General features: G+C 61.6%; 1 protein-coding gene across 2 annotated transcripts; it reads left to right on the top strand.

Annotated features, from left to right (window-relative positions):
* Positions 1-3,000: 3,000 nt before the first annotated feature.
* On the top strand, positions 3,001-15,705 carry MAN2A2 (mannosidase alpha class 2A member 2). Of its 2 annotated transcripts, none has more exons than XM_087829265.1 (22): positions 3,001-3,833; positions 4,435-4,671; positions 4,746-4,890; positions 5,002-5,173; positions 5,505-5,632; positions 5,864-6,037; positions 6,341-6,527; positions 8,061-8,238; positions 8,488-8,690; positions 8,767-8,949; positions 9,081-9,195; positions 9,402-9,469; positions 9,597-9,762; positions 10,178-10,414; positions 10,613-10,735; positions 11,003-11,117; positions 11,384-11,517; positions 11,720-11,861; positions 12,529-12,662; positions 12,986-13,180; positions 13,365-13,475; positions 14,296-15,705. In XM_087829265.1, the coding sequence occupies exons 1-22, from the start codon at positions 3,399-3,401 to the stop codon at positions 14,446-14,448; spliced, it is 3,735 nt and encodes a 1,244-aa protein (XP_087685391.1). In that variant the 5' UTR covers positions 3,001-3,398; the 3' UTR covers positions 14,449-15,705. The 2 variants fall into 2 exon arrangements, with proteins under 2 accessions (XP_087685391.1, XP_087685390.1); XM_087829264.1 differs by having other exon boundaries at positions 4,414-4,671.
* The last annotated feature ends 1,875 nt before the right edge of the window (positions 15,706-17,580 follow it).

The raw sequence follows: 17,580 nt of genomic DNA, 5'->3' as shown, positions 1-17,580 counted from the left end.
ACGTCTCCGATGGTCAGAATTGTCCCAAACAGAGAAACTCTGCTGAGGAAAGGAGAAACAAGCCGTTTCTATGCTATGGATTGGGCACAAGGAGAGCCCCAAAATGCAAAGCCAGCTTTCCCCATGGACAGTTTGCTGAGTTCTGGAGCCACTCAGGCAACTGGGAAAGACCGGGGCCAGGAAGACAAGTGCCACAGCCTTAGAGTATTTAGAGGAGAGGGGGGCCTGAAACAAGCAACTGTTCTCGTCCTCAAGATATTGGCCAGATTTTGAGCCTGTGCAGATTGAGAGGCTAAAGAGCTAACCCTGAATCTCTGAAGAGCAGATTTTGAAGGGCTGAGAGAGAAACGGGCCAGGCTTTCAACCCCAAATCCAAGAAGGCCACTCATAAGGGACAGGGACAATCCAGAGGAGGACTGAGATTTGCCAGAACTATAACTCTGCCCCAACTTGGCTCAGTACTTGGTTACATGAAGGTGACTATCTCCTCTGGGCTGGGAGGTGAGGGTAGGGAAAAGTGATAACATAGTCTGAAGGCCCTACCCTTCTGTTACACCCAACATGTAGCATCCAAGCGAAAATGATAAAACACACAAAACGAAGCAAAAACGGGGCCGACACACGAGAAAAAATAAACAATAGAAGCAGGCCCACAGATGATACAGATGCTGGAGTTGGCAGACAAGGATTTAAAAATAAATGGGCCCAGCTGTGCCTGGCTCAGCGGTTGAGAATTGACGTAGGATCCAGGAGGTTGCGGTTGGATTCCTGGTAAGGGCCCAGGCCCAGGTTGCAGCCTCCTGGATCCCCAGTAGGGGGCGAGCAGGAGGCAGCCGATCAATGACTCATCATTGATGTTTCTCTCTCTCCCTTCCTGTCTCTGAAATCAATAAAGATATATATATTTTTTTAAATTCCTAGAACTAAAGTATAAAGTCACTATTGTCGTGATTGGACACATCAGAAGACAGAATTAGTGAACTTGAACATGGAGTAATAGAAGATATTTAAACTGAAGTAGAGAGAAAAAGAAATGGGGAGAGGGGGACACCACAGCCTAAGACACACATGGGACTTCACAGTGGCCCTTTAAGCCACCGCACGGCACTTAGTGACTGCTTGACCTCTTGATGGAAGGGAACCTGTTGGAGAACCTGTTGGGGAACCTGTTCTATGCTTTGGTCTGAGTGGTGATTAGACTTGTGTATATACACTTATCAAAACTTATCAATCTGTGCCCTTAAGACTTGTGCCATATACCGTTACGTTATACCTACAATTAAAAAAAAAAAAAAAATCTAGCAGAGAACGGACAAGGGTTCTCGAACATTAAGATCCCGATTGCCAAAATGAACAACTCAGTGGACGCGTTGGGAGAGAAATGTCCCAGAACACAGGGCAAAACACGGAGAGACATAGAGGAGATGGGCCCGGTCCAGATCTAGCAACTTACTTAGTCAATAAAGCTAGAAAAGCGTTCCTGATGGTGATCCAAGGAATGAGATTTAAAACAAGGAAGTGGCATTTTTAATTTTTAAAAATATATTTTTATTGATTTCAGAGAGAGAAAAGGAGAGGGGGGAGAGAGAGAGAAACAGCAACGATGAGAGTCATGGATCAGCTGCCTCCTGCGCGCCCCCTACTGGGGATGGAGGAGCCTGCACCCCTGACCTGGCATTGAACCTAGGTGGGTGCTCACCAGCTGAGCCGCGGAGGTGGCATTTTTAAATCTGCTTAATCAACCAAAAAAAAAAAAAAAAAGTTTAAACAATACTGAACATTTTGTAATTGACGGTGGAGACGGGCACACCCCTGGGGAGCCATCCTATGCCGAGTATTTTCAGTCCTTAGATTGTGTCCAGGTAATTTAACAAGACCGACGTGGAATTCGTGGGGACACTCACTGCAGGATGGTTGATTCCGCTTCAAAATGATTTAAAAAATAAAAAAAACAGACGCCCAGGAAAAGGTTCCCCAAGACAGTTCCGCGCTGTTGAAACTGGACGGCGGGTGGGAAACGCGAAAGGGGTTGACGGAGGCCCCGCACCGCCAGGGGGCAGCAGCGCCCGGCCGGGGCTGAAGCTGCGGCGCAGCGCGGCTGCCTCTGCGGCGCGGGTCGCGCGCGGAAAGCGTCTCCCCCGCCCCGCGGGCGCAGCGCGGACCCCGGGAGGGTTCGGGCCGAATAAAGCCCCGTGGTGCCGGCCGGGCCCACGGCGGCGCACGCACTGCGCGCGGCCGGGGTCATCGCACGGAGCGCACGGCTGGGCGGGGCCGCGTGGGGCCGCGTGGGGTCGGGGCGGGCGGGGCGGGGCCGTGAGATTGTCCCCGCCCCGCACGCTGCTCCGCCGCGGCCGCCGGGGGAGGGAGGGAGGGAGGCCGGGGCCGGGCGCGCGCGGGCGGGGGGAGGGCGCATCGGAGCGCGCGGGCGGCCCTGGCCCCGCGGGAGCGCGGCTGCGGCGCACGGAGCCGGGGCGGCCGCCTTCCCCGCGTCGCTGCCTCGCCCCGGGCATGTGAGGGGCCCCGCGAGGCCGGCGGGCCCGGGGCGGCGCGGAGGGTAATGCGCGGGGCGCGCACCGCGCAGGGTCCGGCGGGGGCGCCTCGGGGTTGCGGGAGGCCCGCGCTCCCGCATCGGGCAGCCGTCGCGGTCCCGGGGCCGGCGGGGCCGGGGGTGGGGAGGGCGCTGGACCGCCCGGCGCCCCCCGGCGAACCCACCGTGTCTCCGCAGCTCCACCCGCTTTGGCCTGGAACCAGCCCAGGGCTAAAAATATTGCCCCGAGGCCCCGGAGCGGAATCGGATCGCGCGAAGTAGGGCGCCGGGCAGAGGAGCCGGGAGCGCCCCCCCCCAGCACCCCCGACGCTCTCCAGGCAAGTGGGGGGCCCGCAGGCGGGGGGGGGGGGCAGCGGGCTCTGGCCGTCGGAAGTTGCCCCGCAATCGGGCAGCTCTGCCTGATCTCCCCCTACCCAGGGCGGGGGGATCTTCAGCATCAGCCGCTGCTGGCTTCCCAGGGGGTCCCCCTAAATGCTGGGTAAGCAGAGGCTGAAAGTTACCCGCTGCGGAATCAGAACAAGCGGGGAGAAGGCGCCCGTTGGAAACCTGAGCTGCTGCTTTTTAGATGCGCCCTGTGTCTCCCAGCGCCAGGCACCGTCTCTGCTGAGCGCAGGGGCTGGTCCTGGGGCCGGGGAGACAGGCCCGGGCTTCCCTCTGCGCTTCAAGTCCAAACACATAGCAGCCAGTTCCTCTGAAACCAGAACCACGGGGCACCAGGGGGCCTGGACCCCCGGCTCCTTTGCAGGGGGCCTGCTGCTTCCTTGTAGATAAGCTCTGCGGGGAGCTGGCTGTCATCAGGAGGCGGTGCCATGACCTCTGGAGTCAGAGCCGGGAAGTTTGTTATCTGGTTATGTTGGTGTTTGTTTGTTTTTTTATGGCATCAGCCTGGGCAGAGAGAGAGTCAAGAGGTTCACCCAAGGGGAGAGCTGCTATCCGGGCGAGGCGGGACCAGCCCCAGATGGGTGTGCTTTCTCCGTATGTGTGTCAGCCGGGTGCGGTCAGGACGCACAGCCGGTGTTGCTTCGAAGTTTGCTTTTCTGGGGAGCCAGGGACCCACTGGGGCACTTGGTGGAGAGTTCACCCGAGGGACTTTGGCCGTCGGAGCTACCCGCGGCGTCCCTCCTGCCCCAGGTGTGCGTGGCGGCCGGCCAGCATGAAGCTGAAGAAGCAGGTGACCGTGTGCGGGGCGGCCGTCTTCTGCGTGGCCGTCTTCTCGCTCTACCTCATGCTGGACCGTGTGCAGCACGACCCCGCCCGGCACCAGGCCGGCGGGAACTTCCCCCGGGTGAGTGGCGCCCGGCGCCCGAGGCCTCCCCGTACCTAGGTCCTCGGGGCTCAGGTGAGCGCCCCGGCTGGACAGCCCCGTCGGCCCAGGCCCAGAGCTTCCCAAGAGGCAGCTTTTCTGGAAACCCAGAGCTGAAAGCAGTGATGTCCGAGGAGGAAGGAGGGGACGCGGCAGGGCGGACGGACTGCCTGCCGCTCTGACTCGGGAATTCGCGGCACACGTTGCTGATGGCTTGCGCCACGTTTCCAGGGAGCCGGGGTGCCGTCCCTGTGGGCGCAGCGCCTCACGCTGGCAGCGCCGCCTGTTGAGACTCGATAGGCACGCGAGGTGACGCCTTTGCGACCCTGGAGCTAGAGAGTGAGGGTGCCAGGGGCGCAGGTGGATTGCAGTCCTCCTCCTCCTCGTAGTGATTTGCAGCTTTTCCCCTTGTCTGGCCAGAGCCACCGTCCCCGTGGGCCCGCGGTTCCGCCTTCCCCTGGGGAGGGCAGGGTCACACCAGGCCTCAGGTGCTGGGCCCCAGGCAGAGGGAGCTCCCGAGGCGCCAGGAGCGGCGGGTGATCGCGTCCTGGTTTCCCGGCAGAGCCAAATTTCTGTGCTGCAGAATCGCATCGAGCAGCTGGAGCAGCTGCTGGAAGAGAACCACGAGATCATCAGCCACATCAAGGAGTCCGTGCTGGAGCTGACGGCCAACGCCGAGGGCCCGCCCGGCCTGCTGCCCTACTACACGGCCAACGGCTCCTGGGTGGTGCCGCCGGAGCCCCGGCCCAGCTTCTTCTCCGTCTCCCCCCAGGACTGCCAGTTCGCTTTAGGGGGCCGGGGCCAGAAGCCAGAGCTGCAGGTGAGAGCCGGGGCGCTCAGGGACCCCCGCTCGGCGGCCGTGGGAGGGGCGCTGAGCTGTGTCCCGCCCGGCAGATGCTCACCGTGTCCGAGGAGCTGCCTTTCGACAACGTGGACGGCGGGGTGTGGAAGCAAGGCTTCGACATCTCCTATGGCCCGCACGACTGGGACGCGGAAGACCTGCAGGTGTTCGTGGTGCCCCACTCTCACAATGACCCAGGTGAGGGCCCCCAGAGCCCCGGAGCCGGGCGGGGCGTGGGCTCTGACGGCAAAGGGGAGGGACAGGTGGAGAAGACGCGGCCTCCTCAGGGGACCCCTCCTTGGCCCCCAGGCTGGATCAAGACCTTTGACAAGTACTACGCGGAGCAGACTCAGCACATCCTCAACAGCATGGTGTCCAAGCTGCAGGAGGACCCCCGGCGGCGCTTCCTCTGGGCCGAAGTCTCCTTCTTTGCCAAGTGGTGGGACAACATCAACGCGCAAAAGAGAGCGGCCGTCCGAAGGCCAGTGCCCATCGGGAGGCGTGGGAGGGCTGTCCTCTGGGCCCGGGGTGGGTGTGCGGTCGCCCCCGAAGCCGGGGGTGGGTGCCGCTGTGGCAGGGATGAGAAGTGATGGCAGAGGGGCCAGGCCCCTGGGCGCACAGATAGCAGGCAGGCAGGGCCAGGAGGGCACGGAAGCTGGCTGGCGAGAAAGGAGGGCACGTGTTTGTCCCCCGGGTCCCAGATTCGGCTGAGCTGGCTCAGCAAGGCCCCTGTGCACGAGCCCCGGCATCGTCTTCTGGTGCGACTGGGCAGGTGTCCCCGCCCCACGCTGAGGGTGAGCTTGTAACTGCAGGCTGGTGGGAAATGGGCAGCTGGAGATTGCGACGGGAGGCTGGGTGATGCCCGACGAGGCCAACTCCCATTACTTTGCACTGATCGACCAGCTCATCGAGGGACACCAGTGGCTGGAGAGAAACCTCGGTGAGGCCGGACTCAGGAAAGGGAGTCGGCCCCCCGGAGCTGGGCCCAGAGGGTCGCCAGGCGCTTTAAGGTGCAGGGGTTGGCAGGGGGTGGTTTTTGTTTTTTTTATGTGCTACTTCCCCCATCAAGGGCCCGGTGTGGCGTCAGGAAGGGACCTGGGACCCCAGCCCCGGGAGGCCAGTCCCCCGGTGCTGAGGTGTTAGGGCCTCTGGCTTCGGTTCCCCTGCCCAGGTGCAGCCCCGCGCGCGGGCTGGGCCGTGGACCCCTTCGGACACAGCCCCACCATGGCCTACCTGCTGCGCCGTGCCAACCTGACCAGCATGCTCATCCAGAGGGTGCACTACGCCATCAAGAAGCACTTTGCGGCCACCCACAGCCTGGAGTTCATGTGGAGGCAGACCTGGGGTAAGCCCAGGTAGGGTGGAGGGGGTGACAGTGGTCGTTTGCCCTGGGGAAGGGCAGGGATCTCAGGACAGGCCACCAGAAGCTCCTCCTCCTTCGGGTCAGGTGGGGGTCGTGTTGATCTCTGGCCTCTATGGGATCCGCCGTTCCCCCCCCCCCCCGGGGTACCTGCTTGCTGACCCTTGGCCGGCAGCCTTAAGTCCGGGTTGAGCCTCCCTCCCCCTCATCTCGCTGGCCTGCTGGTGCCCTTGTGCCAGCTCCCGGCTCGGCCTGCTGCTGGCTGACTGCCCGCTGTGTCTTCTCCAGACTCGGACTCCAGCACAGACATCTTCTGCCACATGATGCCCTTCTACAGCTACGATGTCCCCCACACCTGTGGCCCGGACCCCAAGATCTGCTGCCAGTTCGATTTCAAACGTTTGCCCGGCGGGCGCATCAACTGCCCCTGGAAGGTGCCTCCTCGGGCCATCACCGAGGCCAACGTGGCCGAGAGGTATTTGCTGCCCGCCAGCCCGGGGCTCTGGTCTGGGCTTCGTAAGGTCGGGGTGTAGGTCAGACCCACAGCTCCCCTGTGAGTCTCCCTGGGAAACCGGGGTGACTCGTAGGAACCCCGTTTTGCAGATGCTTTACCTCTGTGTCCTAACAGACGGTCAGAGCCGCTCGGGGGGCTGCTCGGGGGGCTCGGAGGTGAATCATTCTCAAACGGGGTACCGTTCCTTCAGCCTCCAGCCTCATGCGCCTTCGCTGAGCTCAGGCATCCTGCCTTGGCTTAAAGCCCCCCGGGACCCTCCACGCTCCAAGATCCCAGAGCCCCATCTGGGTGCATGTGTGGTCCCGCCCCACAGCCCCTGGCCTCGGAGAAAGCAGGCGGGTTCCCCCTGAGAGAACCCTTGGGGACCCCCAGAATGTGGCCGGTGCTGAAATGGACCCCCTGGGAAAGTGCGGGCTCAGGGTGATCGGGAACAGCGATGTAGCCAGCGCTGGGCTGGCCTTAAGAATATAACAGGTCCAACTGGTTTTCAGTTTCCGTGATGTCCAAGAGGTAAAAAGCCGTGTGACCGGAGGGAAAGAAAGAGGTCTTTTGTTTCCAGGATCCAGAAACCAAGGGCCGCGGGGGCAGGATTTCCCTTAACGCAGCCTCTGTGAGCCACAGGTGGCGGCCCCGGGTGGGCAGCGAGCAGGTCGTGGGGTAATTCCATTGTCTTAGCTTCGTAGCTGGTCGGCCCTCGACACCCGCGACCTGCCACACGTCTGTAGATTGATCTAAAAAGAGAAAGGGGCTCTGGTGACGTGCCGCAGGGCCCTGCTTGTCTGTTGATTTTACCAGTAGCTTAGATGAAAAAACTAAGCAAATGTTTGTGTATAGTTTCTCCTAGGGGCCAGGCGCTGTTCCAAGTATTAATATTAATTCATGCCGTTCATTTTCACTCTCATAATGGCGTGATGTCACCCTCGGTGAATCTGAGGCCCAGAGAGGTTAAGTCGCCCGCCCAAGGCCACTCAGCTGGTGCATGGGGAGCTGGCGTTGGCCTGGTCTGGCTCCCGGGTCCCTACTCCTTACTTTTCACTAAGAGAATGAAGCCGGAGTGTCGGGATCAGGATCCCAGTGGTTTGGGATGTGGGTGGAACCTGAACACTTAAGATTTATTAGGTACAGAAAGCAATAGAAATTCCAGGGTGGGGAGGAAAGGCCTCGAGGGCCACACGCTTGGAGAGGCGGGACCGAGGGGGCTGCCGGACACACCCATGGAAACACGCGGGGCCGGGTTCTGCCTTCCCTTGTGGGCTGGCCCACCCCTGTCCCTTGTGCCTGTCACTGGGTCCCTGCCCGGAGGAGCCTGGGCACGTCTTCAGTGCGCCTCAAGAGAATCACGGGGAAGGAGACTTGACGCTCTGCCTGGGGAGTGCCGGGCTCCAGGACGGGGTTTGCCACCCTGGGAGGTGGGCATCTGCAGGCCCAGTGCCTCCCCCACCGGGGTGCTGAGAGGGGCCTGCTCCGGATCCTGTAACCCCGAGCCTCCCGCAGGGCGGCCCTGCTCCTGGACCAGTATCGCAAGAAGTCCCGGCTCTTCCGAAGCAACGTCCTGCTGGTGCCGCTGGGCGACGACTTCCGCTACGACAAGCCCCAGGAGTGGGACGCCCAGTTCTTCAACTACCAGCGGCTCTTCGACTTCCTCAACAGCAAGCCCGACCTCCACGTGCAGGTGCGAGGGGCCCCCCATCCCTGGCTCCGGGCCAGGGCTCATTCCCGACCCCGGGCCAGGCTTCCCTTTCTCAGAATTCTTTCCCGGTTCCCCCGATGGGACGTGAGGCCCAGAGGGTGGCAGGGACAGGTCCAGGGACAGGGTGGCGTGGGCAGGATCCCGGCCCCCAGCCCCGGCTGCAGCACAGGGCCACAGTGAGCTCCCAGGAAGCTCTGGCGCTGACGGGGACGGGTTTGGGGGTCCCCGCAGGCCCAGTTTGGCACCCTCTCCGACTACTTTGATGCCCTGTACAAGAGGGCGGGGGTGGAGCCGGGCGCCCGGCCCCCGGGGTTTCCCGTCCTGAGCGGAGATTTCTTCTCCTACGCCGACCGCGAGGACCACTACTGGACGGGCTACTACACCTCCCGGCCCTTCTACAAGAGCTTGGACCGCGTCCTGGAGGCCCACCTGCGGTGAGAGCCGGGAGGGGGCGCAGAGGAGGGGACCCTGGCAGCTGTGGCGCAGGCGCTGACTCGTGTCCCCGGGCAGGGGGGCAGAGATCCTGTACAGCCTGGCTGTGGCTCATGCCCGCCGCGCGGGCCGGGCCGCCCAGTACCCGCTGGCGAACTTCGCCCTTCTGACGGAGGCCCGGCGCACCCTGGGGCTCTTCCAGCACCACGACGCCATCACGGGCACCGCCAAGGAGGCCGTCGTGGTGGACTACGGGGTCAGGTGCGAGCCCTGTCCCCCCTCCCCAGCTCCATGCCCACCACCCGCTGGCAGGCCTCCCAGCGCCTTGTCCAGCTGGCAGCCTGGACAGTGGCCGTGGTCATCTTCCCCACCGTCCCTCTCCTGTCCCCCAGGCTGCTGCGCTCCCTCGTCGGCCTGAAGCAGGTCATCATCAACGCAGCTCACTACCTGGTCCTGGGCGACAAGGAGACCTACCACTTCGACCCCGAGGCGCCCTTCCTCCAGATGGTGAGCCCCAGCCCCGGATCTGCTCTGGGGGACCCATCCCAAGCGCTGGGGTCTGAGGGTGCTCCTCCTGCCTTCCTTCCCGGCCCTGGGGTGTGAAGATCTGTGCCCCGTGCAGCGGGTGGTCCCCATGCAGGACAGGCTGGTGGGGAGGCACCGGGGTGCTGAGTCAGGCTGAGCCCTGCGATGGCTCTTCCCTTCCCGCCCAGGACGACACCCGCTTAACCCACGATGCCCTGCCCGAGCGCACGGTGATCCAGCTGGATTCCTCGCCCAGGTGAGCCGGACCAGGCCGGGCCCAGAGGTAGAGCCACTCCTGGGCCCCCAGCACCCTCCCACCCGCACACCTGCCCCGCCCCCCCAGGGGCAGCGGCCCCCGGGGTGAGGTCACCTGCCACCCACAGGTACGTGGTGCTCTTCAACCCGCTGGACCAGGAGCGGCTCAGCGTGGTGTCCCTGCTGGTCAGCTCGCCCCGGGTGCGTGTGTTTTCGGAGGAGGGTCAGCCCCTGGCCGTGCAGCTCAGCGCTCACTGGAGCTCCGCCACTGACGTGGTCCCTGACGTCTACCAGGTGAGACGGGCTCAGCCGGTGGGTCGCGGGCCTCCGTCCTTCAGCACCAGCCCCCCGCCCTCCTGCTTACTCCCCGGGTTGGGGACGGGGGTTGCCCAGAGGACGGTCACTTGTGGGACCTGCGTCTCCCCTTGGAGGGCAGGTGAGGTTGGCCGTAGTAACGATAAAATGCCCTTCTGTTCCCCGCCCCCCCGAGCCATTCGTGTGGCAAACCGTTATTGAAAGCTCAGCGTGGGGTTACCCCTTCCTAGTTTTCCCAGTGTCATTTGAGATGAGAGGCCAGTGACATCACCTCCACTTTCAGAAGAGGGGACGGAGGCCTCCGCGGGCGCAGGGACCTGCTCAGGCCCCAGGCCTGCGTCCTGAGCGGGCGCCCAGGCGGTGGCCCCGCCGCCTCACGCCCCTGTGCCGGCAGGTGTCGGTGCCCCTGCGCCTTCCCGCGCTGGGTCTCGGGGTGCTGCAGCTGCAGCTGGGCCTGGATGGGCACCGCACCCTGCCCTCCTCCGTGAGGGTCTACCTGCATGGCCGGAAGCTGGCCGTGGGTGGGCACGAGGCATTCCCGCTGCGCGTCGTCGACTCCGGCACCAGCGACTTCGCCCTCAGCAACCGCTACGTGCAGGTCTGGTTCTCGGGCCTGAGCGGGCTTCTCAAGGTAAAGGGCCCGGGCGGGAGCCAGAGGAGGGTGCGTGTGCCGCGGGCCCCTGGGCGTGCCGGTCCCCCCCTTCCAGGCCGATGGGGGGCCTCGGGGGAACTGGGCTCGGCTCCCTGGGGAAGTTCGTCCGTGCCCTCCCAGGGGGCAGGCCTGACATGCCGGGGTGGGGCCAGGGGTCAGGGCTGTGTTTCTTGGCAGAGCATCCGAAGGGTGGATGAAAAGGAGGAGCAACGTGTGGACATGAAGTTCCTGGTCTACGGCACCCGCACGTCCAAAGACAAGAGTGGAGCCTACCTCTTCCTGCCCGACGGCGAGGCCCAGGTACCCTGGAGACACCTCGGGAACCCCAGCGGGCACGAGGAGACCTATGCATGGGGCAGTGAGGAGGCTGCGGCCTTCCTCCAGGGTGGGCCCTGCCTGCCTGGGGGCCTCTGGGAGGTGGGGGGCGGGGGTGGCGAGGAGCTCAACCTGGGGGCTTGCGCCCAACTCAGCCAGAGCCTCCCGGGAACTTCCCTGCCCGGCCCGGGGCTGGTACCCGCCTGCCTTGCTCCGTGCGGCCGGGTCAGCTGCCACCTGCTCTTTCCCCAGCCCTACGTCCCCAAGGATCCCCCCGTGCTGCGTGTCACTGAGGGCCCTTTCTTCTCGGAGGTGGTGGCCTACTACGAGCACGTCACCCAGGCCGTCCGGCTCTACAACCTGCCAGGTGCGCCCTGCGGATGAGGGGGGTCGGGAAGGAGATGGGGGCCCCCGGGCCGGGACGCTCTCTGGTCGGCCCGTTCTCTGTTCGTACATCTGTCCCTGACGCCTTACCCACCGAGGCAGGGGCGATGCTTCATTAATTCCCTTGGAGCAAAGGACGTCCAGGCAGAAATGCGGGGAGTGGCCTGGGGGGGGGGGGGGGGCGCAGGCCGTCCAGCCCAGTCTCAGGCTGTGGCTCATTCTCACGCTCTCTCTCCGTCCCGTGCCCAGGGGTGGAGGGGCTGTCTCTGGACGTGTCATCCGTGGTGGACATCCGGGACTATGTCAACAAGGAGCTGGCCCTGCGCATCCACACGGACATCGGCAGCCAGGGCACCTTCTTTACCGACCTGAACGGCTTTCAGGTGACCCCCGGGGCCCGGGCCCTGAGACCCCGTGGAACAGAATGTGGACCGTGCTCCGCTTCCGTCAGAGGCACTGGGGGGGTGCAGGGGGTGCCCTGATGGAGAAGGGGAACCAGGCGAGAGTGGTCAGGGCCTCCTTCAGGCTGGGGCCCAAGTGGGGGCCAGATGCCCTTGCCCTTGACCTGCTGGCCTTGCCCCACAGGTGCAGCCCCGGAGGTATCTGAAGAAGCTGCCCCTGCAGGCCAACTTCTACCCCATGCCGGCCATGGCCTACATCCAGGACGCCCAGAACCGGCTCACGCTGCACACGGCCCAGGCCCTGGGTGTCTCCAGCCTCCACAGTGGTGAGTGGGGAGCGGGAGCCGTGTGCTCCCCCCCCCGTCCCCTCTCTTCTGCGTCACCTCCACGCTGGAGGGGCGAGCGGTCACCAGCTGGCATGGCAGGACTGTCGCCCTCTCCCTTGATGGAGACGCCTAGGGGGTGGGTGCCCGCAGAGTATTGAACGGTGACTCTCAGCTGAGGTGTGCAACCCCCTTCGGGCCAGGGGTGGGGAGGGACATTGGAGAAGCGCAGCGGCATTGTCACGGCACGTTTAGCAGAGGAGGAAAGCACGAACCATCCTTGGTCAGCAGAACCTGCCCGGCCTGGATAAACCTGCCCAGTTAGGGCCCTGGCAGCAGCTGCGGAAGGCTGGTTGGCGACGGCAGTTTTGCATTTGCTTTGGTTTGTTTACGCAGCCGGTCTGGATGCTGCTCCTGCCCGGACATCCGGCTGGGCCCCACTCAGTCACGGGGCAGGGCCGGCCTGCCCCTGGGGCCTCTGGTTTCCTCTCTGACACCAGCCCTTCCCTGAGCCCCCTTCCAGCTCTCGGTCCCCGGGCTGCTTTTTGTCCTGAGTGACTCAGCTCCTAGCCAGCCCAGCCCACTGGGCTCATCCCCCAGCCTCTGGGGTTGGGGTTCTTCCAGAGGTCACTGCGGGCCTGGGCTGGACACTCACAGCTCACTCCCGCAGGCCAGCTGGAGGTGATCTTGGACCGGCGGCTGATGCAGGACGACAACCGTGGCCTGGGCCAGGGCCTCAAAGACAACAAGAGAACCTGCAACCACTTCCGCCTCCTGTGGGAGAGACGCACCCTGGGCAGCGAGGTAACTGGGGGCCTCCCCCCGGGGTGGGGGCCGGGGCGCCAGCCAGGGCTTAGGAGCAGAGCTAGCGCCCGACGGGGTGGCGAGGGGCCGGCTTGATTCCTGAGTCGCAGGCAGTGAGTCTGAAGCTCCGTGTTGTGCCACCTGGCACCCCCCTCCCTCCGCCCCAGTCCCCTGTGCCCTCCCGCTCATCTCCCACCTTGCTCTCTGCCCTTGCCCTCGGCCCCCTTGGCCCGGCCCTCCCTGCGCCAGCCTCGCGGCCTTCTTTGCCCTCCCCCCTCCCCCTGGCTCCGCGCCCTCACCCACATCTCGGGCTAATCTCGCAGGTGTCAGATGGCCACTCCGCCAGCTACCCATCCCTCCTCAGCCACCTGACCTCCGCGTACCTGAATGCCCCGGTGCTTGCCCTGCCCGTGGCCAAGGGGCAGCCCCCAGCACCCGGTCTGCGCTCCTTTCACCCTCTGGCTTCCTCGCTGCCCTGTGACTTCCACCTGCTCAACCTGCGCACGCTCCAGGCCGAGGTGAGTACCCCGCTCAGCCCCGGGTCCCCCCGGGCCAGGTCCTGGCCTGTCCGCACCCAGACTCCCCCCCCCCCCCCCCCCCCCCCCCCCCCCCCCCGTCCCAGCGCCGCCTTCCGGGCAGAGGTGCGCTGCACCTGTGAGCTCGGAGGGGCGACTGCCTCTGTGCTGTCTGTCTGTCACCCAGGAGGACGCCCTGCCCTCGGCGGAGGCTGCTCTCATCTTGCACCGCAAAGGCTTCGACTGCGGCCTGGAGGCCAAGAACTTGGGCTTCAACTGCACCACAAGCCAGGGCAAGGTGAGCGGGACCGGGTGTGGGAAGGAAGCCCCCGATGAGAGGAGGTAGGGAAATGGGGCCGCCGGGAACGGCAGGCGCGAGAGACGTTGGTGAGACTGCAGGGAGGTCAGGCAGCCATCGGGACAGGGGTCACTCTGGGCATTTTACTTATTTATTTTTTTAAATATGTCTTTATTGATTTCAGAGAGAGTTAAGGGGGAGAGAGAGAGAGAAACATCAATGATGAGAGTCATGGATCGGCTGCCTCCTGCTCGCCCCCTGCTGGGGACCGAGGGGCCTGCACCCCGGGCCTGTGCCCCGACCAGAAATCCAACCGTGACCTCCTGGATCCTAGGTCGATGCTCAGCCACTGAGCCACACTGGCCGGGCAACTCTGGGCATTTTAGAGAGAACAGGGGAAGCTGCTGACATTGGTTTTCAAAGCTACTGAGGCCTAGTGGGCAGGTTCTAGAAGAGACATGTAGCTGGACAGCTGTTCCATGAGGCGGGACATCCATCAGACAAACTGGAAAACACAGAACTAAAAAACCGAGAGCCACCACGCTCTGGTCATTGTTTGAGCGGCACCCGTAAATGCCTCCAGTCCCAGGCTCACCCAGACGTGAACCAAGACATGGCCCCCGTCCGCAAAGAGCTCACAGCTCGGTGCAGCGGTTCCAGCCCGAGGTCCAAGGTTAGGCTCAGGCGGAGCACGTCTGGGTGAGCCTGGGACTAGGGACACCGCTGCTGAGCGGGGCCACAGCGAGGTACATGGAGGGAAAACTGCCTTACCTGGCGTGTGAGCACCCAGCACAGCCCTGCCCTCCTCTCCCCTGCACAGGTGGCCCTGGGGAGCCTCTTCCACGGCCTGGATGTGGGTTTCCTGCAGCCGACCTCCTTGACGTTGCTGTACCCTCTGGCCTCGCCCTCCAACAGCACCGACATCTACTTGGAGCCCATGGAGGTTGCCACCTTTCGCCTCCGCCTGGGCTAGGGCTTCCTGTGGCCTGGAGAGAAAGAAAGGTCATCCACAGAGACTGCCTCTCGCATAAGGTCGGGCTGGACGAGCCACCCTGGGTGTCCCGTCCCGATCTACCTCTCAGAACTGTGACAGACTGAGCTCGGCACTCATTTCCTGTTTATTGTAGCTTCTGTGTTCGGGAGCAAGCCATGGCCCAGTGCTGGGGAGCCGGGCAGACGCCGGTGAGATCCAGGAGAGGAGGCCCTGGGTCAGAATGGGCAGGGCCGGCCTCTGCTTTGGGGGTGTAGGTGGCCGCCCAGTTAGGCACAGGCTCAAGCACCCATGCTTTTCCCAAAATGGGATGGAGACGAACCAGGAGAGGTAGGGGAGGCTGAGTGGGTAACAGCCCGGCCTCAGGGTCGGCTGGCTCTAGGGGGCCTGTGGTCATGTAGGGACTGTGACGAGGAGGAGCAGAGGGGCGCTGGGAGGAGGGGGGGTGGCGGCCCAGAGCTGGCAGCAGGTGGAGACGTAGGAGGAATCCCCGCTCCCTGTGATGGCTCCACTCGGAGTGCTCCCTGGCGAGGGGCTGCAGTGTGGCCGAAGGACTCACTAGACTGTCCTGGCCAGAGGTCACAGGTCACAGGTACAAACCCCCATCTCACAGTGGGCGCTTGTTCTCGGTGTTGATTTGTGGCATGGAGGCAGGGATGTGGGGGGCTCCTTAACCCTACTGATTCCTCTTTGGTTCCTGCACTCTGTACACCACTTTTCCCCCCACCCCGAGTGCCCCTTGCAGTCGCGGGGGTGTTTATTCTGGCAGCCTGCCTTTCCCTGGAAAGAGAGTGAAGCCTCCAAGTTCCCATGTGCGTGGGCAACCTGAGGAGGCTCTTAGCACCGTCCCTACCTTCAGGCCACGAAGCTTCACGTCAGTGTGTCCCGCAGAAGAATTCGGTGCCTGGCACAGGGACCAGGACTCTGTGAGAAATCAGAGGCACTGTGGCTGCTTGTCAGCCTTCCTTTCAGCCTCATTAACAGAGAAAAATCTGTGATCGTCTCTATAGATGCTGAAACGATATTTTGCAAAATTTACAGTCTATCCCTTATTAAGATTATAAGATTAGAAAGAAACATGCTAACCTAGATAAAGGTCTCTTATCAGAAAACAAGAGTTAATGGCATTCTAAAGAGTCACACTCCACAGGTGTCCTCTTCAAGTCAGAAACTAGCCAAGGACCTACTATTTTTTTTAAAAAAATGTCTTTATTGATTTCAGAGAGAGGAAGGGAGAGGGAGAGAGAGAGAAACATCAATGATGAGAGTCATGGATCGGCTGCCTCCTGCTCGCCCCCTGCTGGGGATCGAGGAGCCTGCAGCCCGGGCCTGTGCCCCGACCAGGAATCGAACCGCGATCTCCTGGATCCTAGGTCGATGCTCAGCCACTGAGCCATACCGGCCAGGCCCTACTGTTATTTGGGAAGGTCCCGGCACTACTGACCCCTGCAGTGTGGCAGATGAGGGAGAGTCGTCATTTGTAGACCATAGAAGGGCGGACCTATAAAATCTAAAGGCGTCAACTGAAGAGCAGGTCTTAGCAGACCCAGATGATACATACCAGTTTCCTGTATAGACTCTGGCTTTCTCCAAACAGCCCATAAATTCATTATATTCTGGTGACACTGGATACTTTTTGGAATTTTTGACAGTTTCTAAAGTTCATTTGGAAGAGTAAACGTGTGAGAGGATTCTGAGTACGGCTGAGTCGGGGGGTGGCCGTGCTGAGGTGGGTGGCAGGCACTCGTCCCCAAAAGAGGCCCGAGTGACCATGAGTTCAGTGCGTATGACCTGGAGTGGGAGTGGACAGACTGGTGGGACAGATGGGAGAGCCCATGCACACACAAAAGGAGTGTTTGAGGGGGGGAAAATTGGATTATTTAATAAGCACCACTTGGGGACAACTAGCTGTCTACAAAAGTGAGTGCGTTTCCACAAAAACCAGTTCCGGGGGGGAAAAATCAAAGTTAAACTTCAAAATTACTGAAGAATATAATATAGGATATTTTTACACCTCTGGTATGGGGGGGAGGGGTTATAATAATAAAGGAAAGGACAGATTTTACCACAAAAATACTCAAAGTTTCTCTATGATGGATAACATCAAGGTTAAAACGCAAATGACAGATTTGGGAGAAAATATTTGCAGCATTTAAAAAAAATGGGTGAGTACAGTTGATTTAGGAGAAAAGCTTGCTTTGGGGAAAGTCACTGGGCCTGCTGAGCAGCTACCCAAAACTTTAAGAATGATACAGGCCGGAATCCAGGGGTCCCGCCTGCACCATAGGGGAAGAAGTAAGATCAACGTCAAGTGCTTAGCGTAGTGCCTGGTACACATAGGAGCTCAATAAATACGAGCTATAACGTCAGTGAAGGGTGCTAAGCAATTACGTTACAGTAGGTGTTATTTGCCAGTATAATATAATTTGTAATCCGATGATAAGGGACAAATCTGGGAACCTGTTAGGAAGTTAAAGGCTATTATCTTTTGAGATCTTAAATTCCCAATGAAGTCATTCATCTGCCAGGAATTAAAATACTTATTCCTGCACACGGGCCTCATCGAACGACATAGGGAGCATTGCCCGGGGAGTGGTCCCGATTCAGCAGCACCGCGTGTTGAAAGTCCAGCCGTCTGGCCTGTCCTGACCGGGGCGTGAAGGCTGGACTGAGGGTCTGTGGAGCCCCACGAAAGCCAAATTCTCCAAAAAGCCCTGCACCCGGCACCGCCTTAGGAGGATTGCACTGAACTTCTGAACTTTTTATCCGTTCATCTGGTCCTGTCCTGAAACTCCTTTCCTTTTGGTTAATCCCCATGGAGGATATTTTTTGCATTGAATTTTTTTTTTTTTTTTTAGAGATAGAGTGGGAGGGGGAGAGAGAAACTTCCACTGCTGGCCTCCCCCCGTCGCCCCCAAGGGCTGGGAGGGAACCTGCAGCCGCATTCGAACCCGTGACCCTTTGGAGGTCGCTCTAACCACTGGGTGCACCGGCCAGGGCGCAACTCGTGTCCTTTCAAAGTCATTGTGTTGCTGCCTTTTTTTAATTTATTTTTTTCCTGCAGAAAGTGCACTGGGGCGCCTTTGGGTGGGAAAAAAAAAAAAGCATCTTGGC

The sequence above is a fragment of the Miniopterus natalensis genome, chromosome 22 (genome assembly GCF_054644295.1).
Source record: "Miniopterus natalensis isolate mMinNat1 chromosome 22, mMinNat1.hap1, whole genome shotgun sequence".
In the NCBI taxonomy this organism is placed as follows: Eukaryota; Metazoa; Chordata; class Mammalia; order Chiroptera; family Miniopteridae; genus Miniopterus; species Miniopterus natalensis.
The sequence above is the reverse complement of the archived record's forward strand: the minus strand, read 5'-3'. Positions and strand labels throughout refer to the sequence as shown.